The 24686-nt window shown below is 36.4% G+C and overlaps 1 protein-coding gene across 8 annotated transcripts in view; it reads right to left on the bottom strand.

The window, feature by feature from the left end:
• QKI (QKI, KH domain containing RNA binding) overlaps positions 1 to 24686 on the bottom strand; it is a 160396-nt gene that overhangs the window by 92491 nt on the left and 43219 nt on the right. For all 8 annotated transcript variants that reach the window (XR_006606790.1, XM_045080067.1, XM_045080066.1 and 5 more), the window contains exon 3: positions 6689 to 6805. Coding sequence is in view for 7 of the 8 variants with exons in the window: in XM_045080067.1 (XP_044936002.1) it covers positions 6689 to 6805 (117 nt within the window). In the remaining variant the exon portion in view is untranslated. The remainder of the gene's footprint in view (positions 1 to 6688; positions 6806 to 24686) is intronic.

The raw sequence follows: 24686 nt of genomic DNA on the forward strand, positions 1-24686 counted from the left end.
AGTGAACAGAGCAGGTGGTGCCTTTAATTTTTTTTCAGACTATCTGTACTCTTAAACTTCTCCAAAAATATATATTAAGTAATTAAAATATATATTAACCATAAGAAATGAAGTGATAGGATTTAAGAGATACTTAAGAAAAATTTGTAATGTATATGAAAAAATGTAGAAATGTTATGAAATTCTGTTTGCAATTACAAAATATGTCTAATAACATTTCCTAAACCAAGTTCCACAAAACAATGTATATCCTCATAAAAATAAAATTAAAAATGTATTACAGATTGATCAGGTTTTAAATTCAAAGCCCATATTCTGAGGAGACTGATTTGCATAGTTCAATTTGAATGTTCAATGAGATCTGCATTTGTATCTACTGTAGTCATCAGTTAGAAATGGGGGACAGGACAGGTTACATCACCTCTTTAAGCCTCCAATCCTGTTGGAAGAGTAAAACTATTTTCTGAGGTTATTGCAGGGTCTAAATCAGACATTGCACAGATTGTGAAAGCAGTTAATACCATCTGGCCATAGTTATTAGCAGCCCTAGAAGGGCCATCTGATCCCATAAGTGCACATTCCTTGATTTCAAGCAAAGAACTCTAAGTAAAATTACTAAATCTCAATGAAAAGGTCCAGAAGATACCACACTTAACTAACCTGGCTTTGATCAACTATAGACATTTCACTCATCAACATTTTTGGCTTGGAGGGGGGCAGAAGTGGGAAGCAGAAACACAAGCATGGATACTTAGTCCCCACTTATTTATGACAGGGGAGCTCTCAGAGAAGAGCTAATGGATGCTGAAGAGACAAATCCCCAAGAGTGTCCCCTACAACACCACTCACAAAGACTCCCAAAGGTGAACTTCATTTACCACTTTAATAACTATGATTCCAAAATATTATCAAGTATTCATGTATTCTGTTCTAATGACTTACACGTATTCATCTGCTACACTGGAAACCAGCTGCCTGCCATCTCTGTTTTTTGAAAGATGAATACACTTCCTCTAGCACACAGACATCTTACCCAGAGCTCTCCACCTGGCCCCGGTAGCCCTCTGCTACATCAATGGAAAAGCTATCAAAAACCACTTCCTTTTCCAAAAATTATTTCTCTAGAATTTCTAGGCTCAACTATATAGGTTTTTATCAGAAAATAGGATTAATTCCTTCCTACAAAGATTTGTGAAAATCCTGGGAATGACACAAAAACAAAACTTCAAAATATATTATCCCTGAGGAAAAAACTAAAAACTTTAGAGAAGTTTCACCAAATATATCCATGTTGACCTCACAGTCAAAGTTTAAAACTACTCAATATTCAAGTTCTGATATTTCTGAAGTTGCTATCACTCTCAGAAATGCTTCTTAACTAGGAAGTAGTACACCATGGAACAGAATACAGGCTGTAGGTGGAATGTGGACTGCTTATTTTTGGCAATTGACCTTTGAACACATTATTTAACCTCCTGAGGCTCAGTTTTTTTCACTTACAAAATAGGAATAATAAAACTCAGATCACCTCACACCTGTCAGAATGGCTAAAATTAACAACACAAGAAACAACAGGTGTTGGCAAGGATATGGAGAAAAAGGAACTCTCTTGCACTGCTGCAGCCACTGTAGAAAACAGTACGGGGAGGTTCCCCCAAAAAGTTAGAAACAGAACTACCCTACCATGCAGCAATCATCCTGTGAGTATTACCCAAACAATACAAAAATACTAATTCAAAGGGATACATGCCCCCCTATGTTTATAGCAATTACTTACAATACCCAAGATATGGAAGCAGCCCAAGGGTCCACTGATTGATGAATGGATAAAATAAAATGTGGTATGCATAATTACATATCATTTAGACATAAAAAAGAGGAGGGGGTGGGGAGTGGGTTAAACTGGTAAAGGAGATTAGGGAATGCATTTGTTGTGATGAGCAACAGGTGATCTACAGAACTGCTGAATCACTATATTGTACACCTGAAACCAAGTCCTAAACAAATGTGCATAAAATACCTAGAATAATACTTAATACAAAGTATACAAGTCAAAAGAACTATCCATAAAGAGACATCCGGGTGGCACAGCTGGTTGGCCATCCAACTCTTAGTTTTGGCTCAGGTCTGATCTCCAGGTCTGGAGATGGAGCCCCGGTCAAGAGACTGAGCCCTGTATCTGGCTCCACATTCTGGAGTCTGCTTAAATTTCTCTCTCTCTCTCCCCCACTCCCCCTTCCCCACACTCCTCCCTCCCTCTCTCTCAAATAAATAAGTCTTCTAAAAAGAAGTGTCCATAAAACTACTGGTTTCCACTTGCTGACACCAAGGTACCATATACTTAATCAGAGACAGAGGCTACGTGGCCTGCTCCAGGTGAGTACTTGCTGGAACAGACAAGCCATCCAAGCTTTGGCCATAGTCTCTCATAAGGTCTGACCACAGCTCCTACTCTTTGGTTCCATGAAGTTTACCCAGTACCATTCTACTGGGTACTTATATACAAAAACGAATGCTATTATCCCCATCAATAACTCTGAATACCAACCCAACAGAATAAAAATTAAGGTGGCATATTCACTCCCTTGCTTAAAACCAGCAGCTTAGAATACTATGGTACTGCTTATCTTGCCCAAAGAATTAAAAGCACATAGGGTTTATAATTTCCTATATTTATAAGCTTTTTTATGGAGACATAGTGGGAGGCATCTATGCCTTTCATTCATTACCTAAACTAAACATTTATTCTTTTTTCAGATCCTACTCTAAGCCAGGTACTCATCAAACACCAGGGAAATGCTCCATAAAACAGACATGCTTTGCCTTCACTGAGTTTACCAGGCTAATGAAGGATGCAGATCAGCAAACCACATTTTCCATCATATTTTAGGCAACCAGTAAATTAAAGATTTTCTAGCTTTCTCAGCTTTTACAAAAATTGAAAACTTTGCAGAAAAGCTTAAAGCCAGTTGGCTTTTCCTTTGAAACACTAGTGAAAACACTAAATCAGCTTAGTATAAAGAAGTATCACATCAATACTTCCCTGTTACTCCAATCTGCTTGTCGAGTTTTTTCTCAAAATAATAGTCAAGTAACAAATGATAGCACTTTCCACTTGACTTTACTTTCATTGACATTTTCAAAAGTTCAATGAATAAAGTAACTACAGCATCAACCAAAATGAATTATTAACAATTATTTATGTATAGATTTACATTAAAATTATAGAAGACACTCCTAGCGTTAAAAATATGTGCATAAATTCTTCAAAGACTCCATATACCGTAATATCAAACAAATGGTAGTCATTCAAACTAATTTGATATGCCTAAATTATGTTCATCTGTAGCATTTTAATAAAACTAAAAATATAATCTGTGGCCAAATTTTTTTGGTGTCTTATTTTATTGTTAACTCTTGCACTATGTATACTCTGTAAGTTTTATTTTGATAGCCAACAGTATAAATTAAACATAAAAAGAAGTGTAAACTGTTTCTAATTGTGGTTAAGAACAAAATGGACAAGACAGAATATAGATGAACCAACCACCAGAGAAAAGCAATGAGAATATGGGATATTCAAAGGTCACAAAAGAACAAAGTATTCTCCTTTCCAAAACTTAAAAAAATAGTAGCAGTCCCCCCAACCTTGATGCAACGTAAGAGTTTAAACATAAAATGCACTAAGTAGGAGAGCCTGGGTGGCTCAGTGGGTTAAAGCCTCTGCCTCCGGCTCAGGTCATGATCTCATGGTCCTGGGATCGAACCCGGCTTGGGGCTCTCTGCTCAGCAGGGAGCTTGCTCCCTCCTCTTTCTGCCTCTCTGCCTACTTGTGATCTCTCTCTGTCAAATAAATAAATAAAATCTTAAAAAAAAAAAAAAAAAGGCACCAACTATCCAGTTACAGTCGTCCGCCCTTATCTGCAGCTTTGCTTTCTGCAATTTTAGTTATTCCATGGTCATCCCAAGTCAGGAAGGAGATGATCCTCCTCCCAACTCATCAAGTCAACAGCAGCCTACTATCACAGTATCATTCATCTCACGTCATCTCATCATGTAGGCCTTTTACCCTCTGATATCGTCATAAGGGTGAGTACAATCTAAAAGATATCATCAGAGAGAGAGAGAGACCACAGTCTCATAACTTATTACCATATATTGTTCTATTACTAATTATTGCTGTTATCTCTTACTGTGCCTCATTTATAAATTAAACTTATGCAGGAAAATGCATAGTATATACAGGGTTCAGTACTATCTGCATTTTCAGGCTTCCACTGGGAGTCTAAGAACAGACCCCCCACCTGTGAATACGGGGCACTACCATGACAGTGTAAAGCTAAAATTTTTTTTTTAACAATTTTATTTATTTATTTGACAGAGAGAGCAAGTAAGAGAGAGCGTCGGTCAGAGGGAGAAGCAGAAGCAGACTCCGGGCAGAGCTGGAAGCCTGATGCTGGACTCAATCCTGGGACTCCGGAATCATGACCTGAGCCGAAGGCAGTTGCTTAACCAACTGATCCACCCAAGAGCCCCTAAAGATAAAATTTATTAGGATTAATCATTAACTGATCACTTACTATGATCCAAAGTACTATTCTAATTTAATCCTCACAAGCACCTTTACTACTCCTATTTTTATACAGCAGGAGATTAAGTAACTTGTCCATCACAAAACTGCTAAGTGACCGAACCAAGATTCAAACCTAAACAATGTGGTCACAAAGCTCACTGTCTTAACTATTTGGTTCTTTTGTCAAAGACAGCAGAGTATGTTCTTCAGGATAAAAATTTCAACCCCAATCAAAAACAAAAACAAAAATTTCATGTATGTCTTACTACACAAATTCTAAGCTCTAATTCTTGGTGTCTAGGAGTGTGTGAGTAAGGGGGGGAGCATTACTACAGAATTAACAGTGGCTGAGGAGAGGGGAAAACACGTTTTTTCATGGATTTATAGAGTAATTGTTTAACTGACGGATACACTAATCTTAAGGTTAAGATTTATTTGTCCATCCACTATGGATTTCATTTTTCCATGGCTCTTAAATCAGCATTGCTCAACGCCAATACAACCAGAAGAGGGGAGAGAGCAAAGAGGGAACCAAACTGCACGCCAATGTAAGACGGCCACTTAGCTGGTTCAGAAAATGGTTAAATATTTTAAGATTCTAATAATAAATGTTTTAAATACAATATTTAAAGTTGCTGAAGGAGAACTCACATACTTGCCTCAAAATATATTTAAACTCAGCTGACAAGAACAGATTTTAAAAAGATTTAAAGATCATCATTATTATTGGGGATACCCCCTCCCCACACATACCCAATGTTTTAACTGCGAAGTCATTATCTGTCTGCAAGCTGAGAAAATGACTGCAATCCAGTCAGGCGGGCGGAGAACGTGAATGCAATGAGGTGGCAGGTCAGAAAAGCAGCACATCCGAAAATCAGACTCCTCTGAAGACCTGATGTTTGTTCCATAAACTCCACAAAGTGATTCAATGCGCACACTCCCGACATAAGCTAACCACAGGTTTATTACTTGATAGCCTTCTCAAGGCATTGTATTTTAAAAAATAATACCCTCCCTGACAGTACGTTTTATATTTGGCAATCAAACCTAGGTTTTCTTCTTTTAAACTGAAGTATAATTCTCATACAGTGTTACATTAGTTTCAGGGTTAAATGGACCTAGAGGATTTTCTCTAAGTGAAATCAGTCAAAGATAAATACCATGTGATTTATACGTGGATTTTTTTTTTTTAAATAACCTTAAAAAAAAAAAAATCAGTCGAACACCATTTTACACAGATACACATTCAAAAAGTATCCTGCCTAACAGTATCACTAGAGAAGAGGAAACGAGCATATAAAACCTTCCTAAAAATAGCATTTAAAGGGCGGCTGGGTGGCTCAGAGGGTTTAGCCTCTGCTTTAGGTTCAGGTCATGATCCCAGGGTCCTGGGCTCTCTGCTAAGCAGGGGTCCTGTCCCCCCACCGCCCACCCCGTCCTCCCTCTGCCTGCCGCTCTGCCTATTTGTGATCTTTCTTTTTCTCTCTGTCAAATAAATAAACAAAATCTTTTAAAAAAACAGTATTTAAAGTAGATAGTTGGGTATTCTTTAATTAAAGTAGCAGAGCAGTAAGTGGCAGGAGAAATTAAAAAGAGAAAACAGGAACAATATAAAGTAAAATATCTAATAAATACACAATCAACACAAAATGTTGGTGAAATCCAAGATAAGTATCATATGGCTAGTTAGAGCTTTCTTTTCCTGTTTAATAGCTCTCCCAGTAATCCAACACACACACAGCCAAAGCTATTCATTTGATTACTTTCATTTAAAATTTCATCAACAGAAACATTTTACATTTTTAAAACTTTTAATGACATACCTTTATGTATACAATGTTATAGTGTGACTAGTTTCCAAACTGGCACCATCTCAATTGTAAATACCAAAATAAGTTAACATGATGGACTGGGTGATACCTTAGTTGGCTAAATGAAAACTGATAATCAAAAGAAAAAATCATGACAACACCTTAAAAAAGTTCAAAAGTTTCAGATATGAAGTAATGTATAGTGCTTTACGCACAAAAGATCGGGATATTTTATTATTAGAATGCAAAATTGTAAGTAAGCTATTCACATCAAGACTTCCTCTCATGTTCAAGGACTTACCTTCTTTTTATCCCTCATGGAGCCTTTGCCTCGGACCATTATTTTACATCCTGTTTCTGCTTCAAGCTGTTTAGCAGTAAGTCCTCTGGGTCCAAGGATTCTCCCAACAAAATTAAACTAGAAAAAAAAAGTCACTATAATTATTCACTTGCTTGAATTTATAGCTCTTAAAATTATGTTAAAATGTATTTTTACTTTGTCAAGTAAACTGTTTTTTTAATAAATCTTAGAGTACGTATGAATTTGTAGCCCAGTTTGAGGACATAATTACAAGAGCTCATTGTTCAGCATGAAGTTTCGTATGTATTAACACAAAATATGAATTACGAACATCAGTATCTACATAAAACAGGTACTATACTGAACTGGCCAACAACATGTAATCTGAACAGAATAAACCAGTATATTAAAGAGTCTGACAAAATCTTAGACACCTCCCAATACAAATCCTTTCCACAAAACTCTGGAATGTCAGCAGCATACAAGAAATTGTTCATTATGTTAAATAAGTACTTCCATTTTTTACAGAGATCCTTGGGAAAACTTCCTGTCTCATTTACATAACAAGAATATATTTTCTCTAAAGCAATTATTCAGAAGGAATAGTAGTTTTCCGTTGGCTTCCATAACACCAATGGCCAAATTTGGATTCCACTAAGTTTTTCAGTCTTGAGAATATAATATTATTTATACAATTTTATGTCGGTACCTTATTTTTCTTCCTTTTTTTCCATTTCTAACTTTAACTTATGCTACTAGTTTTGCAAGGAACCTTAATTCTTTCCATGAGTAGGACAGTGATAAGAGTAACTGTATATATAAATAACTGCCATCCCTCAACAGAAACTTCTAGTATAAAGGCCAACGGGAAGCACAAACTGACTCTGAATACTGTAAAGTTCCCTCATTCACAGGTCAACTGCACAAAATACACGAAAGTGAGTATTATTCATCAATCCCACAAAAAAGCCATGGTGGTTTTTAATTCAGTTATTCAAGCAGGTACCGATTCGATGTTTACAGCTTCCTACCTTTTTCTTGCATTTGATCCTACTATTAGTATATCATCACGTAAAAGCAACATGCCAGCATTCGCTGCTGTAAGGGCTCCAGAAGCTAAGGCATTTCTCCAACCTTCTGTATTCCCAACAGCTTTTCACATTCCCCTCACTAAACTGCTCACCAATACTGCCACATCTCGTAAGTGACAGACAAATCAAAGAAGGATAATACACAAGTCTAACTGGGAGAAAGCACCCTTTCCTCAGGGGATTTTTCCTCAGGGGATTTTGATACAACTCTGTCCACACCAACCTCATAGACTGATCCTATACACACCTGATCAAGCTCTACAAGATCCCCAATTCTGAAATTTGCCTTTATATTCAAATAAAACCCCTTATCCTTTCCTCGTTCCTTGGCATATAGTACTTTATCCACCTCTTTAACCAACCCAAATCCCTGCCATTATCCATTTTTAACAATGAACGTGCTTCCAACCCAGAATCCCTTTTCTACATCTCCAATTTGAATAAACTCAAGAACTAAACTATTATTAAATGTTTAAAAAAAAAAACTCTTAAAGCACACAGATTCCAACTGATATCCAAGCTCCAATACTGAATAATAATTAGGAATTTGAAAGTCACATCAAATAAGCCTCAATTATACAATGGAGATGATACTATCTGGCAGAGTTGTACTGAGGAGTGAGTGTAGATACAGAATAATACATATAAAAGGTTCAATACATGGTCTGGCACATATAGTGGATAATCAATAGCCTACCAAGTCCACTACAAATTCACTTTAGGAAACCTCAGGCCCTCAATCAAATACCCACACAACTTAGTATGTCCATGTAATGCGATATGGTCCATAGCAAATTTGCCCTAGAGAACCCCAGAAAAACTTGACACTCAATCACAGAGTTCTGTAAAAAACCAGAAAGAAAAGGTGGAAATGGTACCAGGTGGTGGGTATTATAGAGGGCACGGATTGCATGGAGCACTGGGTGTGGTGAAAAAATAATGAATACTGTTATGCTGAAAATAAAATAAAAATAAAAATAAAAAGAAAAAAAGAAAGCCAACAAACAGGGATCTGACTTGCAGATAACAGGCTTGAGTCTTTGTCTCCATAAAGAGCACACGGCTACTTTCTCAAAGCTGACAATTCAGCTGTTCACCTCAAACTGAAGCTTGCAGTGGGGGAGCCCCATCCATGAATATGTAAGTTCAGAATTCCAATGTTCCATGCTTCAAACTTAAATACAAATAGACAAAGCAGTTTCACCAAAGACTTAAGAAGGATAACAAGAAAGAGACAATACAAAATAAACAAGGCACAGTTCCTTGAGTAAAAGTCTGTTGGTAAAGAAGATAATATCCAGAAAGAACTACTTTGTATATAATGCTGAAATATTTTCTAAAATGGCTGTATGCATTGTAGGGTCCCCAAAGAAGAGGGTAAGAATTTGTTTTGATCCATTTCTTCTCCAGCCCTTCATAACAATGTTTTTTACTTGAGCCGTCCTGACACACTCGCTCAATGTCTGAATTAGCATTCTCCTGATTACTAATGAAGTTCATCATTTTTTTCAAGTTTAATGCTTACTCAGATCTATACTTCTCTTGAAGCACATGTGAAGTTTCTATTTTTCTATTGTGTTTTCTTAACTGATTTTTTTTTAAAGATTTTATTTATTTGTCAGAAAGAGAGAGAGCAAGCAAACAGTACGAGGCAGAGGGAATAGCAATCTCCCTGTGGAGCAACGAGCCTGGTGTGTGACTTGATCCTGGGACCCTGGGATCATGACGTAAGTTGAAGGCAGACACTTTATCAACTGAGCCACCCAGGCATCCCTCTTAATTGGTTTCTACTTTGTGGTTTCATGCGTACCAATTACCTTTTCCCACCCTGTGGCTTGCCTCCTAACTTTCTGGTTGTTGGTTTTTAGCTGTTGTTGCTTTAGGATTATATATTTATTTATTTGAGAGAAAGAGAGTATATGCATAGAGGGGGAGAGAGAGAAAGAAGTAGACTCCCTGCTGATCAGAGAACTGGATCGGGAGTGGGGCAGGGGGAGCCCAATCCCAAGACCCAGAGACTTGACCCAAGCTGATGGCAGATGCTTTATGGACTGAGCCACCCGGGTACCCATTGCCTCCTAGTTCTTTAATGGTGTTGTAAACTGAATTTAATTAGACTGAATTAATTTTAATGTATCTCAAGTTATCGGTCTTCTCTTCATGGTTAATGAGATCATTCCCCATCCCAAGATCAAGATATCCCTCTGTATTAACTTTTAGAAGCATTACTATTCTTTGACATTTATGTCCACAGTATACCACGAATTAATGTCTGTGATAGTACAGCTTTTTCTCTTTCTCTCACATGGACACCCAATTGTCCTATCATATTTTATTGGAAAGACTATTCTTTTCCAGGGCACCTGGGTGGCTCAGTGGGTTAAAGCCTCTGCCTTCAGCTCAGGTCATGATCCCAGGGTCCTGGGATTGAGCCCCATGTTGGGCTCTCTGCTCAGCAGGGAGCCTGCTCCCTCCTCTCTCTCTCTGCCTACTTGTGCTCTCTGTCAAATAAATAAATAAAATCTTAAAAAAAAAAAAGACTATTATTTTCCAATTACTCTATGGTGCCATCATTGTCATAAATAACACCTATATATACTTGGGTCTATTTCTGAATTCTCTATTTTATTACATCAATCTATTTGCTTATTCTTACTTTAATATCACACTGTGTTAATTATTATAACTTTATAATAAATCTTAATAGGCAGTATTCCAAGTTATTCTACCTTGCTCTGACTCAAGAATGTCTCAGCTACTCATTCCTTTTGTTTCTGTACAGATTTTAAAACCAATTTCCGAAATAATACTGGTGGTAATTTTAATTTGAGATATTACAACAGAGGCTTCAAAACCAAGAGCAAAGTATAATTTCTTTAGTTGGTCGGGTCTTCTTTAATTTCTATCAAGAATATACATAGGGCTTTTTTATTGTGACTTTACTCATTTTTGTTAGACTTATTCCTAGATATTTGGGGGTTCATTTTTGCTATTATATAGATTTTTTAATTCATTTTTGTTTCTTGTATATGAACATGTAACTGAATGTTCTGTATTAAACCTTAAAATCTGCAGTCTGTTTCTGCAGGTACTTTTTTACTCTTTAGGTAAATAAACCTATCGCCTGCATATAATGACTGTCATATATCCTTTCTCCTTCCCAACCATATGGCACTAGCCAATACATCTCAAGTTCAAAGTCAAAGAAGAGCCTATCATCCTTCACTTGTTCCAGATTTCAAAATTAAGTTTTCAACAGTTGACCATAAAGTTCAAAGTAATCTGTAGATTTTTTGTAGGTATAACTTTACCAGATCAAGGAAACTTCCTTCTATTTCTCAGTTTGCTAAAGGTTTTTTTTTTTTCTTTTTGAACCATGAGTGGACATTTAAATTTATCACATTTGTTTACCATCTATTGAGACAACCATAATATTTCTCTTTAATTCTTAGTGCAGTAGATTACAATTATCAAATGTTAAACAACCTTACTTTCCTAAAATAAACTCGAGTTAATCTTGATGCATCATCCTTTTCATAAGTTAATTCAGTTTGCTAGCACTTTGAGGATTTTTTAAAATTTACATTCATAAATGGAATTGGCTTGTAATCCCCCCTTCTCATAATATGCTTCTTCGGTTTTGGCATCAAAGTTATTCTGGCCTCAAAACGTGCTGAGGTACATTCCCTCTTTTTCTACTCTCCCGATGGGATTTGTAGAAGACACATGATTTCTTCCTCAAATATTGAATAGAAATCAGTGGTGAAACAACCTGGGCCTAGAGTTTTTCTCTGTGCAAGGTTTTTAATTATGGATTCAGTTCTTTAATTCAGTTTTTCCAGCCTTTCATGTCAATTTTGGTAACCTGTATTTACCTAGAAATATGTCCATATTAGTTTAAACTTTCAAATTTGTTGATGTAGGCTTAGATCTAATCTTCTTCTCAGTATCTAGAGAATCTGTAGTGCTGTCTCCTGTTTCATTCCTGACTGGTTATCTATGTCTTCCTTGTTCTTTATCAAGTCTTCCAGTCTTTTCAAAAAATGACTTTTGTTTTTTGCTAACGGGGTAGAATGACTTTAAAAATGGCCATTATTCTTTCACCCCTAGAGACATCTATGCCATGCAGTGTAAACTTGTAGCTCATTTCAACCCTTGAGTCTGGGCTAGCACTGTGACTTGCTTTTCCAGTAAAACATAGTAGGAAGAATGACATTCGTGTGAAAAGCCTAAATCTCAATGTTAGGAGCATTTACTCTCTTAGAACCCTATTATTCCCATTTAACGCAGCTCAGACTAACCTACTAGAGAATGAAATAACCCAATCATCATCAGTTATTATAATGCCATGAGACCCACCAGATACAATGATTCTCTTCCTTTTGTGGTTTCTTGTCTCCAATGATTTCTACTCTAAAAATTTTTTGTTTTTCAAAGTGTATCTTTCTTGAACTTTATTATTTCCTTCCTTCTATTTCTGCTGGGTTTAATGTATCTTTTTTTCAGCTTTCTGAAATGGATGCTTAGCTTACTGCACCTTATTCTTTCCTTATATACTTTTAAAGCATTAAGTATTCCTCTAAACTGGCTTTAGCTGCAACCCGAAGTTTTGATAATGTAGTATTTCCCTTATCATTCAAATCAAATAATTGTTATTTAATATTTAAATGTTTTCCTCATTTCAAACATGAATTTCCTAATCATCTGTCATTGATTTCTAACTTCTACATTATAATCAGAACACATACTGTGCAGGAATATTAATCATGCATTGTTTGTTCAGAGTTTATACTATAGCATATGGTCAATTTTTCTAAATATTCCATAGGTGCTCCAAAAAAAATGCAAATTCTTCCATAATTACGTCTATTTCTCCTTGTAGTTCTATTTTGCCTTTACTATACACTGTTATTTGATATATACAAATTTTAAATTATTGTAGCCTTTTACCAATACTATTACGAAATGGCCCTCCATCTCTAGAAATACCTTCTCCCATTTAGCCTATAGATATTCAAATAGGCAAAAATTTTTTTTCAAAGTATATCTTTCTTGAACCTATTACTTTCAATCTTTTGTTATCCTTGTATTTTAAACAGGACTTCTTTAAACAGCATCTCGATGAGTCTGTTTCTTCACCAATCTTGTAATCCTTGAATTTTAACTGGAACACTGAGCCTAGTGCTTTCTACAGGTCAATCCTCCTCTATGTTCCTTTTCGTTTTTTTTTTTTCTTTGTGGGGAGGGGGTATCAGGGACACAGACAGAAATGAGCATGCTTTTTCTTTTATTTTTCCTATTAGCCTGAAAGTTACATGTTTAGGCTAGACATGCATCACCGAATTGTCCAACACTAATGTTATTTTGTACTTTTACCCCTTTCCCATATAATGCAAGGACCCCAGACTATTTAACACCATTTATTCTAATTCAGTTTATATACCATTGTTTTTCTAAATTTTGTGTGCATTTTTAACTCAACAGATTATCATCCTGTACAAATAATGTGCATTTCTATTTACCCACACATTTACCATTTTCATTGCTCTTTATTACTTTCTCATCTTCAGTTTTCCAAAGAAGATCATGTTTCTCCTTCCTAAAAAATACCTTTAAGCACTGCCTTTAGTGAACATCTTCTGGTAATGTAGTCTCTCATTTTTGTCCTCATCTGAAATTACCTTCTTCTTGACGGGTACTGAATTCTACTTGGACAGTTATGTTCTTCCAACACCTTAAAGACCCTTTAGTTTGTCTCCTGTTTTCTTCCGTCATGTGTCTGAAAAATGAGCTAGTGAGTCCTGACTATGGCTCCTCTAAAGGTAATCTTTTCCCCTCATTCACTGCTTTTACCATTTCTTCAACGTTAGTTTTCAAAAGTTTTACTATGATGTGCCTAGGAATGACTTCTGTTTTACAATTCAGTTTCACAAACCTCGGACTTGACTGCTTTTGCTATTCAAGTTCTCAGACGCACTCCTTTCAAACACTGCTTCTGTGCCAGTCTCTCTTCTTCTAAAACTCCGACTGCATACATTAGACTTTTCTCACTTTCATTTTTCGCAGTTTTTCTATCCCTCTGCCTCTCCACACTGAGTATTTTCTTCCGAGCTATCGTCCAATGCTTCTACGATCTTCTGGTAAACCTGTTCATTCCAGTTAAGGAATTTTTCCAGTTCAATTCTTCTTTTACAGCTCCTATTTCCCTGCCGTATTTCTCTAACTTAACTTTTGTCTCCTTCTACGTAATAAGCATAGCTCTTATAAAATCTAAGTCTGATAATTCTAATACCTAGAGCCCCTGTGGATTAATTTTTCTTATTTTGTTGTTTCTTCAGATTTTTGCTAATGTCATCCTATCTTCTTATGATTTGGGTTATTTTCTACTGGGTGCCAGACACTGTACTTATCACAGCTTACAAAAATAATGCAAGGCCCAAAATGACCTTACCTTCTTCCACAAAGGATATGCATCAGCTTTTCCCAGAAGTTCTATTACTAACAATCCAAGATCACCTCTTAAAACAATTAGATGCGGACACACACTATCTGTGAGAACCTCTGAAATTCTGGTTCACTTTTACTCCCGTATTCATACCCATCAACACCCCTCCCCCAAGCAAAGACTGGAGATGGGGAACAGTCCGTATAGACAGGTTACAAATTTCAACTTCTGTCCCCCAAAGTTCAGCCTCTCCACTGTCCTCTCCAGATTTAGAAAACATACCCAGTGAAAGGTTTCTAAAAGCCAGACTTATATCCTTGATTATCTGCCCTCGATCTTCCTGGGGCTTTGATAAGTTCAAGCAAATGTTTCTTTGTCTTGTGTCCTATTTTACTGGAATTGCTCTGAACTTCTAGCTCCGAATCTACTAGCTGGTCTGAATTACCCTGCTAGCCCTTAGAACAGAGAAGTCCACAGCATTTTTAAAGATGTTGCTTGCCTTTTAACCTAAAGAGATCCAGAACTAACATAATTTCAGGCAATATGGGGTAAAACTACATCAGAATGAGAGTCTGAGGAAGAGAAATAAGGCACATACCACAGAAAGTCTACCTGCAAGCCTGGCCCTACTTACCTGCTACTTCCTAACTCTACCTTTTTCTTATTTATTTGAGAGCGACAAAGAGAGACAGAGAAAGACAGAGAGAGAGAATGAGCAGGGGAGGGGCAGAGAGAAAAGATGACTCCTTGCTACGCAGGGAGGCTGAACAGGGGCTAGATCCCATGACCTGAGCTGAAGGCAGACACTTAACTGGCTGAGCCACCCAGGCACGCCCCCAAACTCTACCTTTTTAAACATACAAATTCCTTAAAACTTCACGCCCCTCATCCCCTCAAAACAGCATGAAGAGAGACAAGAATCTGCACATCTCACCTTCCCTCTTTTTGTTTAGTTTGGTTATTTTTTTTTTAGTACAACATCTTTAAATTTAACTCACTAAAACATTTATTCAAGGTCTGCTATGTGATAGAGTAAAAGAGATGCTAGGGATTTAAAAAAGAAGAAAAAAGGAAGAAGTGGAGGCAGAGGAGAAACTCTTCCTGCTCTCATGAAATGTGTGAAAATGCTGTTACTCTATGTGTTACCTTGACTGTTTCTTAAAGTAAGTGGCCTTGTCAGCTCTTCTCTCCCTCAGTAATATTGTGCTCTATACAGATCCTTTTCCAAGGCAACTCATGTATTGGATATACAAATGGAAAAGAATGTCTAGAAAAATACATTAATAAACAGAGATAACTTAGTGCTTCCAATAAGTAGTACGTAATTATTTTTGATTTGTGTTCTTTGTCAAACTGCTTGGCATAAACTTCGTGACACACACTTAGAAGACCCTTTCTGACACATCCTATTCTTTCACTTATTAAACCTTTTCTGCCAGAACCACAGTGTTATGATTACATGGTCTTCTACCACAACTAAGTAATCCTCACAATCATTATCTAAATAGGAAATACTTTAAAACCAGTCAAAACCAATGTATTAAAACTGCAAACCAAAATTTCCTAACCTAAAAAATGAAACAATCTCTACTGCCCAAAAACCAACAAACAGCTCAAGTGTGTTAAAGTGCATACCACTGGGATTCTAACACAATTGAAACTGTCAAGGTCATCCTTCTCAAAATGCTGTAAGAATAAAAAAAAAAAAATTATCATAGCAGCTGCTTTGTCTACTGCAACCAATTTCCAAGTTAATATCATTTGCCTTGCATTAAAATTCATTCTGTGTTGATTTATCACGCTAGTTCTGCAGCTTCATTCAATTAAAACAATGTCACAATACAGTCAAAGAAAATCATTTCAAACAGCCCAAGTTAACTGCAACTTTGAAGGCCAAAAAAGGGAAAGAAAGAAGAAGAGACATTCATTAACCCCACTGTTTAAGTACAGACCTTCTCTGTGGCTCACCAATTCTATTTCTACCCAATGGCATGTTATTTTCTGAAGAAGAGGTTAACAACAATCATGTCTAATGCTATTAGTTGCTGCTCACTTCATTTTAAATAGAAATGACAGATTTTTCACAATGAGAAAATAGAAGTAATATGGCAAATCTTTCCATTAACCTTTTAAGAAATCTACAATTAAAGATAAAATCTTCTGTCAAACACGTAACTAATAAAACATGGCTTTCCAAAAGCATTTCAGTGAAACACTAAGAGGTATTAAAGAGCAATTTCTGCTTAAAATTTTATAAAAATAAATTTTAAAAGAACGTACTCTTTGCCTTGTATTTTGCATAATAGATTGATAATCTTTTAAAATACTGTTTCTGGTGCTTCTACAGTGTAAGACACCTTACAACCTTATATTGTATTTCCTATATGACATAGTAGGCATGAAACACACATACAAATGTGTATTTGTTGAACTCCTTCTCTTAGGAAGTAACAAAAAATATACCAACTCTAATGCAGTCAACATTAGTGAGCTTATCTTAAGCAAATATGTTAAGAGGAAAGAAAAGACATGGTATTTTGGGCAGTACAACTGGTTTTATTTTAAAATCCCAGAACGGGGACACCTGGGTGGCTTAATCAGTTATACATCCGACTCTTAATTTTGGCTGTCATGATCTCAGGGTTGTGGACTGAGTCCCAAGTTGGGCTCTGGTGCTGGGCATGGAGGGTGCCTGGGATTCTCTCTCTCTACTCCTCCCTCACAATGCATATTCTCTCCTCACCCTTAAAAATATATAAATAAAATAAAATACCAAAATGATATTTTGTTTGTTTTACTGACTGGCTCTAGACTTATCGCACTTAGAGAGAAAATAATACAGATTAAATTTGAAAGTTTGCTGTGTCTATAGTCATTCACCATGAATAGCACAATGTTCTTTCAGTATTCAAAACCATTATCCAATGCAGCAAAGCTGCTCTTGTCATTTAGGAACAAATGAAGTTTCAACATGTCTTTTGATTTTCATGTTCATCTACTTATTAACACAATTGCAGAAACCAACAAATATTCATGTCAGAACTATACTCCTTTATCAATTCAAACACAGGATTTAGCCAGAGATACAAAAGTTCAGCAAAAATCAATGAAAGCATTGTGTAGAACACATACAAACACACTCCAAAAGCAAAAAACAGACTGAATATATCAAAATGTCTTGTGCTGGCGTGCCTGGGTGGCTCAGGGGGTTAAGCCTTCGGCTCAGGTCATGATCTCAGGGCCGCAGGATGGAGCCCCAACTGCGCTCTCCGCTCAGCAGGGAGCCTGCTTCCCCCCCCCCCCAGCTCTTCTGCCTCTGCCTGCTCTCTGCCTACTTGTGATCTCTCTCTCTCCTATCAAATAAATAAATGAAATCTTAAAAAAAAAAAAAAAAAAATTTTTTTTAAAAGTCTTGTGCTTTTGGGGGAGATAAATGTCTTATCCCTTTTCCATCTCCATATTAATTCTTGACAAGCAGCCAGTAAGTCTTCTTACGCTACACAATAACTATTACAGGAACCATTTTGTAAATCTTCATATATTAGGCCTCTATAATCATCTTCTACTAATGGCACAATGCTATGCAAGAAAAGGCATTTGTACCAGCAGATGTAAGGGTGGGGGAAACAGGAACTAGTAATAACTAAAATATGAAATCTGTGGCTTATAAAATGTGTATAACCTAAATTTTAGGAAGTCTTCATCATTTGAGCATAGATAAAATTGGGAAAGAAGCTGAAACCACTCTGGAAACAAACCTTGATTAGTAAAACAGATGATTATTTTTCTAGAAGCTAAATAATAATAACTGCATTGGAAAACAAACATTATGTAAGCAATTAAAATAAAAATATGAGGGGCTCCTGGGTGGCTCAGTGGGTTAAAGCCCCTACTTATTTATTTATAAATAAAATCTTTAAAAATACGACAACAAAAACAAAAACAAAAAAAACAAGACGACAGTTCCAAATGGAGTTTCTTGTGGTAAGCCTCATGTCACCAAACCAAGACTTAATTACAGCATTGACTCTCCAAATGGACTCTTAAACCAATCAGTCAGAAATTACCTGGTCAATACTAGTTAAGTAATTTTCATGATAGACCCCTTCCAGCTCCTTAAGAAAAATAACCTTTTGGGGGCGCCTGGGTGGCTCAGTGTGTTAAAGCCTCTGCCTTCAGCTCAGGTCATGATCTCAGGGTCCTGGGATCAAGCCCCGCATCGGGCTCTCTGCTCAACGGGGAGCCTGCTTCCTCCTCTCTCTCTGCCTGCCTCTCTGCCTGCTTGTGATCTCTGTCAAATAAATAAATTAAATCTTTAAAAAATAAAAAAATAAAAATAAAAATATGAAAGCCAACAAGAGTTTCATGACACAAAGAGTTTTAGGACATAATTTTTGACAGTGTAAAGTCCAAACTCCTATACACCAGGCTCTTTAAAAAGTCTCTAACTACTTTTTAAACCTTTGTTTTTGCTGTTACCTGCATGTTTAGCCACATAATTCACTGTCCTATAAAAAAACGGGGAGTACTTTTTTTTAAAAAGGCAGATACTTTTTTCTTTCCTGAAACACCTTTCTTCTTCCTTCCCTCCCTCAAAACATGTCAAATACTCCTCAACATACAATACTGAGTTCAAGTGTTCCTCTTCCTGTGATTTTCTGAATTCTCTGATTCCTAGAAACAGCTGTTTTCCTCTCCAAAGTGAGGACTTTAGAGCACTTATATACGCACCCCTCTCGCAGCCCCTACCACATGAAATGCAAGGATGTACATACATGTCTCTTGCAGATCATCCCCTGAGCCAGAAACCAGTACCTGGTCCTCTTTAGTATTATTTTTCATCCAAAATGCCTCACACAATATACAGCACACAGACAAAGCTAATATTTATTCAATTATTGGCTAATACAATTTAAAAGCGTTCACAGAAATCATGTAGTGATTTTTTCATTCTCATGGTAAAAAATTAAATCACTAAGTCATATGCAGCACAGGAACTCTTCCAAATTTCAGAAATTTCTCAAATAAGCCTGATGGACTGATCTCAGGATAAACTCCAAATGATAAAACCAATGACGTCAAAGAAACAAAATGCTATCTGCACTTTCCATTTCAATATGGAAGTATCATGAGTGCAATGACTAGGTCATTCAACATCTCCTAGGTGCTGACTACACTGAAGTGTGTTTTATTATGAGTGTTCTAGTATGAACTAGCTTCTATGCTCAGCACTTTATGTGCATTAAGTCACTTCATCCTCATAACACTGCTGAAAGACAGGCACCATTATCATTAATGTTTAATACATGAGAGGTGACAAGAGTAGCTAGGCCCAATCCTAGAACACCTAGATTGCATACAGAGTTTGGACACTTAATTTGTAGAGTATAATGCCCCTCTTCTTCTTCTTTTTTTAAAAGATTTTATTTATTTTTTTGACAGGCAGAGATCACAAGCAGGCAGAGAGGCAGGCAGAGAGAGGGGGAGGAAGCAGGCTCCCTGGTAAGCAGAGAGCCTGATGCTGGGCTTAATCCCAGGACCCCGGGATCATGACCTGAGCCTAAGGCAGAGGCTTTAACCCGCTGAGCCACCCAGGCCCCAAGGCCCCTTCTAAAGACCTAAAAACTATACATCCTAATCACACCAGAAACTCACATTCAGTTTTCTCATTCAAAATGTCTGGTAAAACGTTTATAAAAACTCTCTTCAGATTCAGGTTTACTTTCAGAGTCCAACTGTGTTTTTTTAAATAATTTCTTCTCTACTTATATCTCAAAATTTAGGATTACTGTACCACTATTACATAACCACATCCTGATATTTTCACCTTTTACTGATTGGGATCACTGCCTTAACAATCATGATATACATCCTTCTTAGCATAACTGAACTTTTATAGAAATGAAAACCTTTATGTTTTTATTACTTCTACCATTTATTTCAATAAAAAATATGGTAATTTCAAAAAAGAGAGAAAGAGAAGAATATGATTATCTGAGTCAAACTGAGTTTGTATTACAGGTGTGACTTCAAACCCAGAAGATGAGTCTAGAAGATTAAATATATAGTTCTGACCATGGATTACAAATGCTATCTAAGGCTCTTTGAAATGGATTGAAATTTTGCTGCGTAAGTATTATCAACCTCATACACTATTTCAAAATTATTAATTCAGCTCTTAAAAAGAGACCTGCTTTCTTTGGCACAAATTTTGGTCACATCTGATAACCATCTTGTATACCAGCCTCCTTCAATGTTCCCACATTGTTAAGAACAATGAGGCTTAGAGAGTGTTAAATTATTTCTTTTGTTAATAGAGTATGTTTTTGATGTTACTCTTGGTTTCTCTATAATAGTAAGTTATAAAATCTTGCCCTGTATTCTCTACTTTAAATAAATAGCACCACTACGAAAGCCCTCTCTCATTCTTAACCCCCACATTTAATCTGTCCTCTATTCTTCATTTCAACCTCACTGCCTTAGTTCAGGTCCTTGTTACTATATAACAGGATTACGGCCATAACAGATACTATGAGGGCAGGAACTGCATCTTTTCATATTCTTCTTGTGCCTGGTGCCTAGCACAGGTCACACACAAGTCTGAAATAAAAGAATGATGCCAGGGCGCCTGGGTGGCTCAGTGGGTTAAGCCGCTGCCTTCGGCTCAGGTCATGATCTCAGGGTCCTGGGATCGAGTCCCACATCGGGCTCTCTGCTCAGCAGGGAGCCTGCTTCTCTCTCTCTCTCTGCCTGCCTCTCTGTCTACTTGTGATCTCTCTCTGTCAAAAAAATAAATAAAATCTTTTAAAAAAAAAAAAAGAATGATGCCAAAATTTTACTGGTTTGTACTCAGATCTCTTCAGTCTTCATGCTTTTAATTACCTTTCAAATTTCACTTTCTCTTTTGCTTTAATCTATTAAAATTGCAAATTTATACGGCTTTCGTACAATTTATAAATAAAAAGGCAAGAGATAAATCAAAGCAATCACTGTTCTCTAACCCCAAAGAATACAATACATACACACTTCTTTAAAGCTTAATCAATTCCTTACAAAATAGTAAAAATAAATAAATAAATAGATGGATAAATAAATAAATAAATCACGCCAATATGAAGCATGGAGATGGCCAAGGTCATGCTAGATAGGCTGTTTACCTGATGGTACTGTTTTTGGACTGGGGAAAACAGTTTTCTACGGTAGGTCAAAATGAGATTTCAGGAAGTGCCTAATTTACTTACAAACTATTTGTTTTAAAGAGCTGAATTTATTAAGACATACAATGCTTTCCCAATGAAATAATTAACTGAATTTAGTTCTAAGGCTACTTGCTGAAATGTCTGATTGCAATGTTCTTAGAGTAAAGCTAAGGCAGGTTCCGTTGAAAACTAGTTTTCTGCTGAAATTCAACCCAAAAGTTAAGTATAAATGCTGAATTCATTCACTCATAAAACAAATTTAGGTCTTCGACTATAAGCAAGCACTAGGACGGGTGGTCAAGCTCAAGTGATAGAACCTTCAACTACTCCAAAGCCCATTTCGTTTGCCGACTTTGGAGGGAAGAGGGTTAGAATAAGGAAGGTTGTATCGCTGACTGCTTCACTCAATTCCCGGAGGCCGTGCTACCTCAAGATGGGCCAACAGTCTAAACATCTCAAACTTTCCTTTCATAGCTAAGAGAAACATTTCAATGTTTCTGGAATATGAATAGCCCTGAGAATCTGGATTCACTCCATTTTTTATTATATTCCTTTGGTTATTTAAGGGACAATCTTAGAAATATGGAGGTTAATATCAGTGATAAGGCACTGAACTGACTGAGAAGTCTCTTACAACAATAATTTAACCGTATCAGATCCTAGGAAACTCTTTTTGGATAAGTCACAGACAAAACGTTTTATCTCAGGTGGCCCTGGAAAACACTTGCTTACAAATAATAATCCCCTAAAAGCAAACTCATTTTCAAATCTATTCTGAATACTAATTCTTCTTAAATATTAAAATGTATTACCTAAATAAAGCTTAAAAATTTAAGACTCTGAGAAGACATATTATTTTTAAAATTGTTAAACTTTGAGAAAACCTGAGGTAAACAAAATTTATTGTTTTCAGAATGTCTTGAAATCCTTTTTCAAATAAGTTCTATTAGGAATCTAAGAAATTTTAATATACCTCAGGCCATAAAAACCCTAATTAAATATCTGATACACAGCAGGCCTTAATATGCCTGGTAGAGTAAAATAAAAAGGAAACTTCCAAATCAAAACTAGAAAGACAGAAGTCATGAAACTAACCCTCACTAAATTATCTGTTTAAAGTTCAAAGTCAACTGTTAACAGTTTCTCTACCTAAAACATAAAGATATGCTCCCTTTCATCAAACAGCACTGCTAAATTAAAAACTCCACAGATCAATATATAACCTAAAGTATTTCACAGCTCTACTCAATATTCCTAAAAATCAACAATCAATCATTTATAGTTTAACATGTAAACTATCAGAGAGATAGAGATATGCAGATCTTACTTTTATTTTATATTTCACTCATAATTAAGATCATATATAGGCAAAAATTAAGCCTTAACCTAGGTAATGAAAAAGGAGACTTTGCAGATTATTAAATTTGGATTTAATGTCCATTTGTCACTCCAGAGAACAAAGGCGAAAGTAGTTTATATGAAGATTCTCGAAGACTCTTGATTAATTCTTTCAACAAATAAGGAAGCCACAATAGTCAAAGCAGCAACGGCCTAATAAAAGGTAACTGTACTGATGCCTGTTCTCCTCAAAGCCCATCCCAAACAAACAAGACAGTTCAACAGCCAATGTGCAAGAGACAACCTTGAGAAATAGGAAAAAATCAACTGAAAACTGAATTGAAAGGCAACTTAAAACTCTTGCTCCACCATCAACACAGACTATTCCTATGAGACTACAGCAAGTAATGAGCAATATTATAAACCTGTATTATTAATTACAGTTGCCAGGCTGGGATCCTTCTTGGAAAAAATATTGAAAATGCATTTATCTCAGGCTCCCTGCTCAGCAGGGAGTCTGCTTCTCCCTCTCCCTCTCCCTCTCCCTCTGCCCTTCGCCGGTCCCCACATGTTCTCTCTCACTCTCTCTCAAATGAACAGTATCTTTTAAAAAAATGAAAATGCATTTAACCATCTTACAAACCTCTGACAATGGTCATCATAATAGCCTACACCCAAGATATACATTTCAAAGCTATAATCATTAAAAACAAACCCATTTTAAAAATGTAAAAAAAATCAGAGTCATCTTCATATTTAATATTTAGAGAAAGTTTCACTAATTTCATATCACATCCCAAGCAAAGAGTTTAGCAATCTCATTTGTCCATGTGTGTACTACACAACTAATATCCCTAACAGCCAGACCTTCACAGTATTTGGGACTTATCTATCACCGAGGCTAATCCTATAAAACAGTATCTCACAACTCAAATTTGAATAACTAGGCAAATTTAATGAGAGAATTATTACTGATTCATTGAAACATAACATTTTCTATTTGTACCAATGAGAGTTAACTTCATTCACATACCGCTTTGTAAGATCTCCACAGATTCGGACAAGTCCTTAATAACTTAACCACCCAAATTACCAGTTTGATGGCCTACGTTTAACTTTAATCTTCTTCCTGTCTGTCACTTTATGAATGTATGATAAACTTACATATTCTTTTTTTTTTTAAGATTTTTTATTTATTTAACAGACAGAGATCACGAGTAGGCAGAGAGGCAGGCAGAGAGAGAGGAGGAGGAAGCAGCCTCCCTGCCAAGCAGAGAGCCCAATGCGGGGCTCAATCCCAGGACCATGACATCATGACCTGAGTTGAAGGCAGAGACTTTAACCCACTGAGCCACCCAAGCACCCCTAGACTTACATATTCTTTTTTTAAAGATTTTATTTATTTATTTGACAGAGAGATCACAAGTAGGCAGAGAAGCAGGCAGAGAGAGAGGACGAAGCAGGCTCCCTGCTGAGCAAAGAGCCCGATGCGGGGCTTGATCCCAGAACCCTGAGATCATGACCTGAGCTGAAGGCAGAGGCTTTAACCTACTGAGCCACCCAGGTGCCCCTAAACTTACATATTCTTGAATGATTTAATGTAATATATGTTATCTTTCACTCAAGACTGTAGACTCCTTCAAGACAAGAAATTGTTTTCATGTTCATGATCACAAGAACCATACTGAGTACAGTATCAGATACCCTACATTTGTTATCTTTATTCTTCCAAACAATTTTATGAGGTGGACCTTATAATTTAGTGAACAAGGAAACAGATTCTAAAAAGTTAACATGATACCTCAAAGCCAGTATGATAGTATAGACTATTTTTCAGCAAGTATTTATTCTAGTCCCCTTCTCACTATGGACTGAATGGCCTGTCAATGCAGCTTCTTAATTTCAGTGCTACTGACATTTGGGGT

The sequence above is a fragment of the Mustela putorius genome, unplaced genomic scaffold (assembly GCF_011764305.1).
Source record: "Mustela putorius furo isolate JIRA1106 unplaced genomic scaffold, ASM1176430v1.1 tig00000450_pilon_pilon_pilon, whole genome shotgun sequence".
In the NCBI taxonomy this organism is placed as follows: domain Eukaryota; kingdom Metazoa; phylum Chordata; class Mammalia; order Carnivora; family Mustelidae; genus Mustela; species Mustela putorius.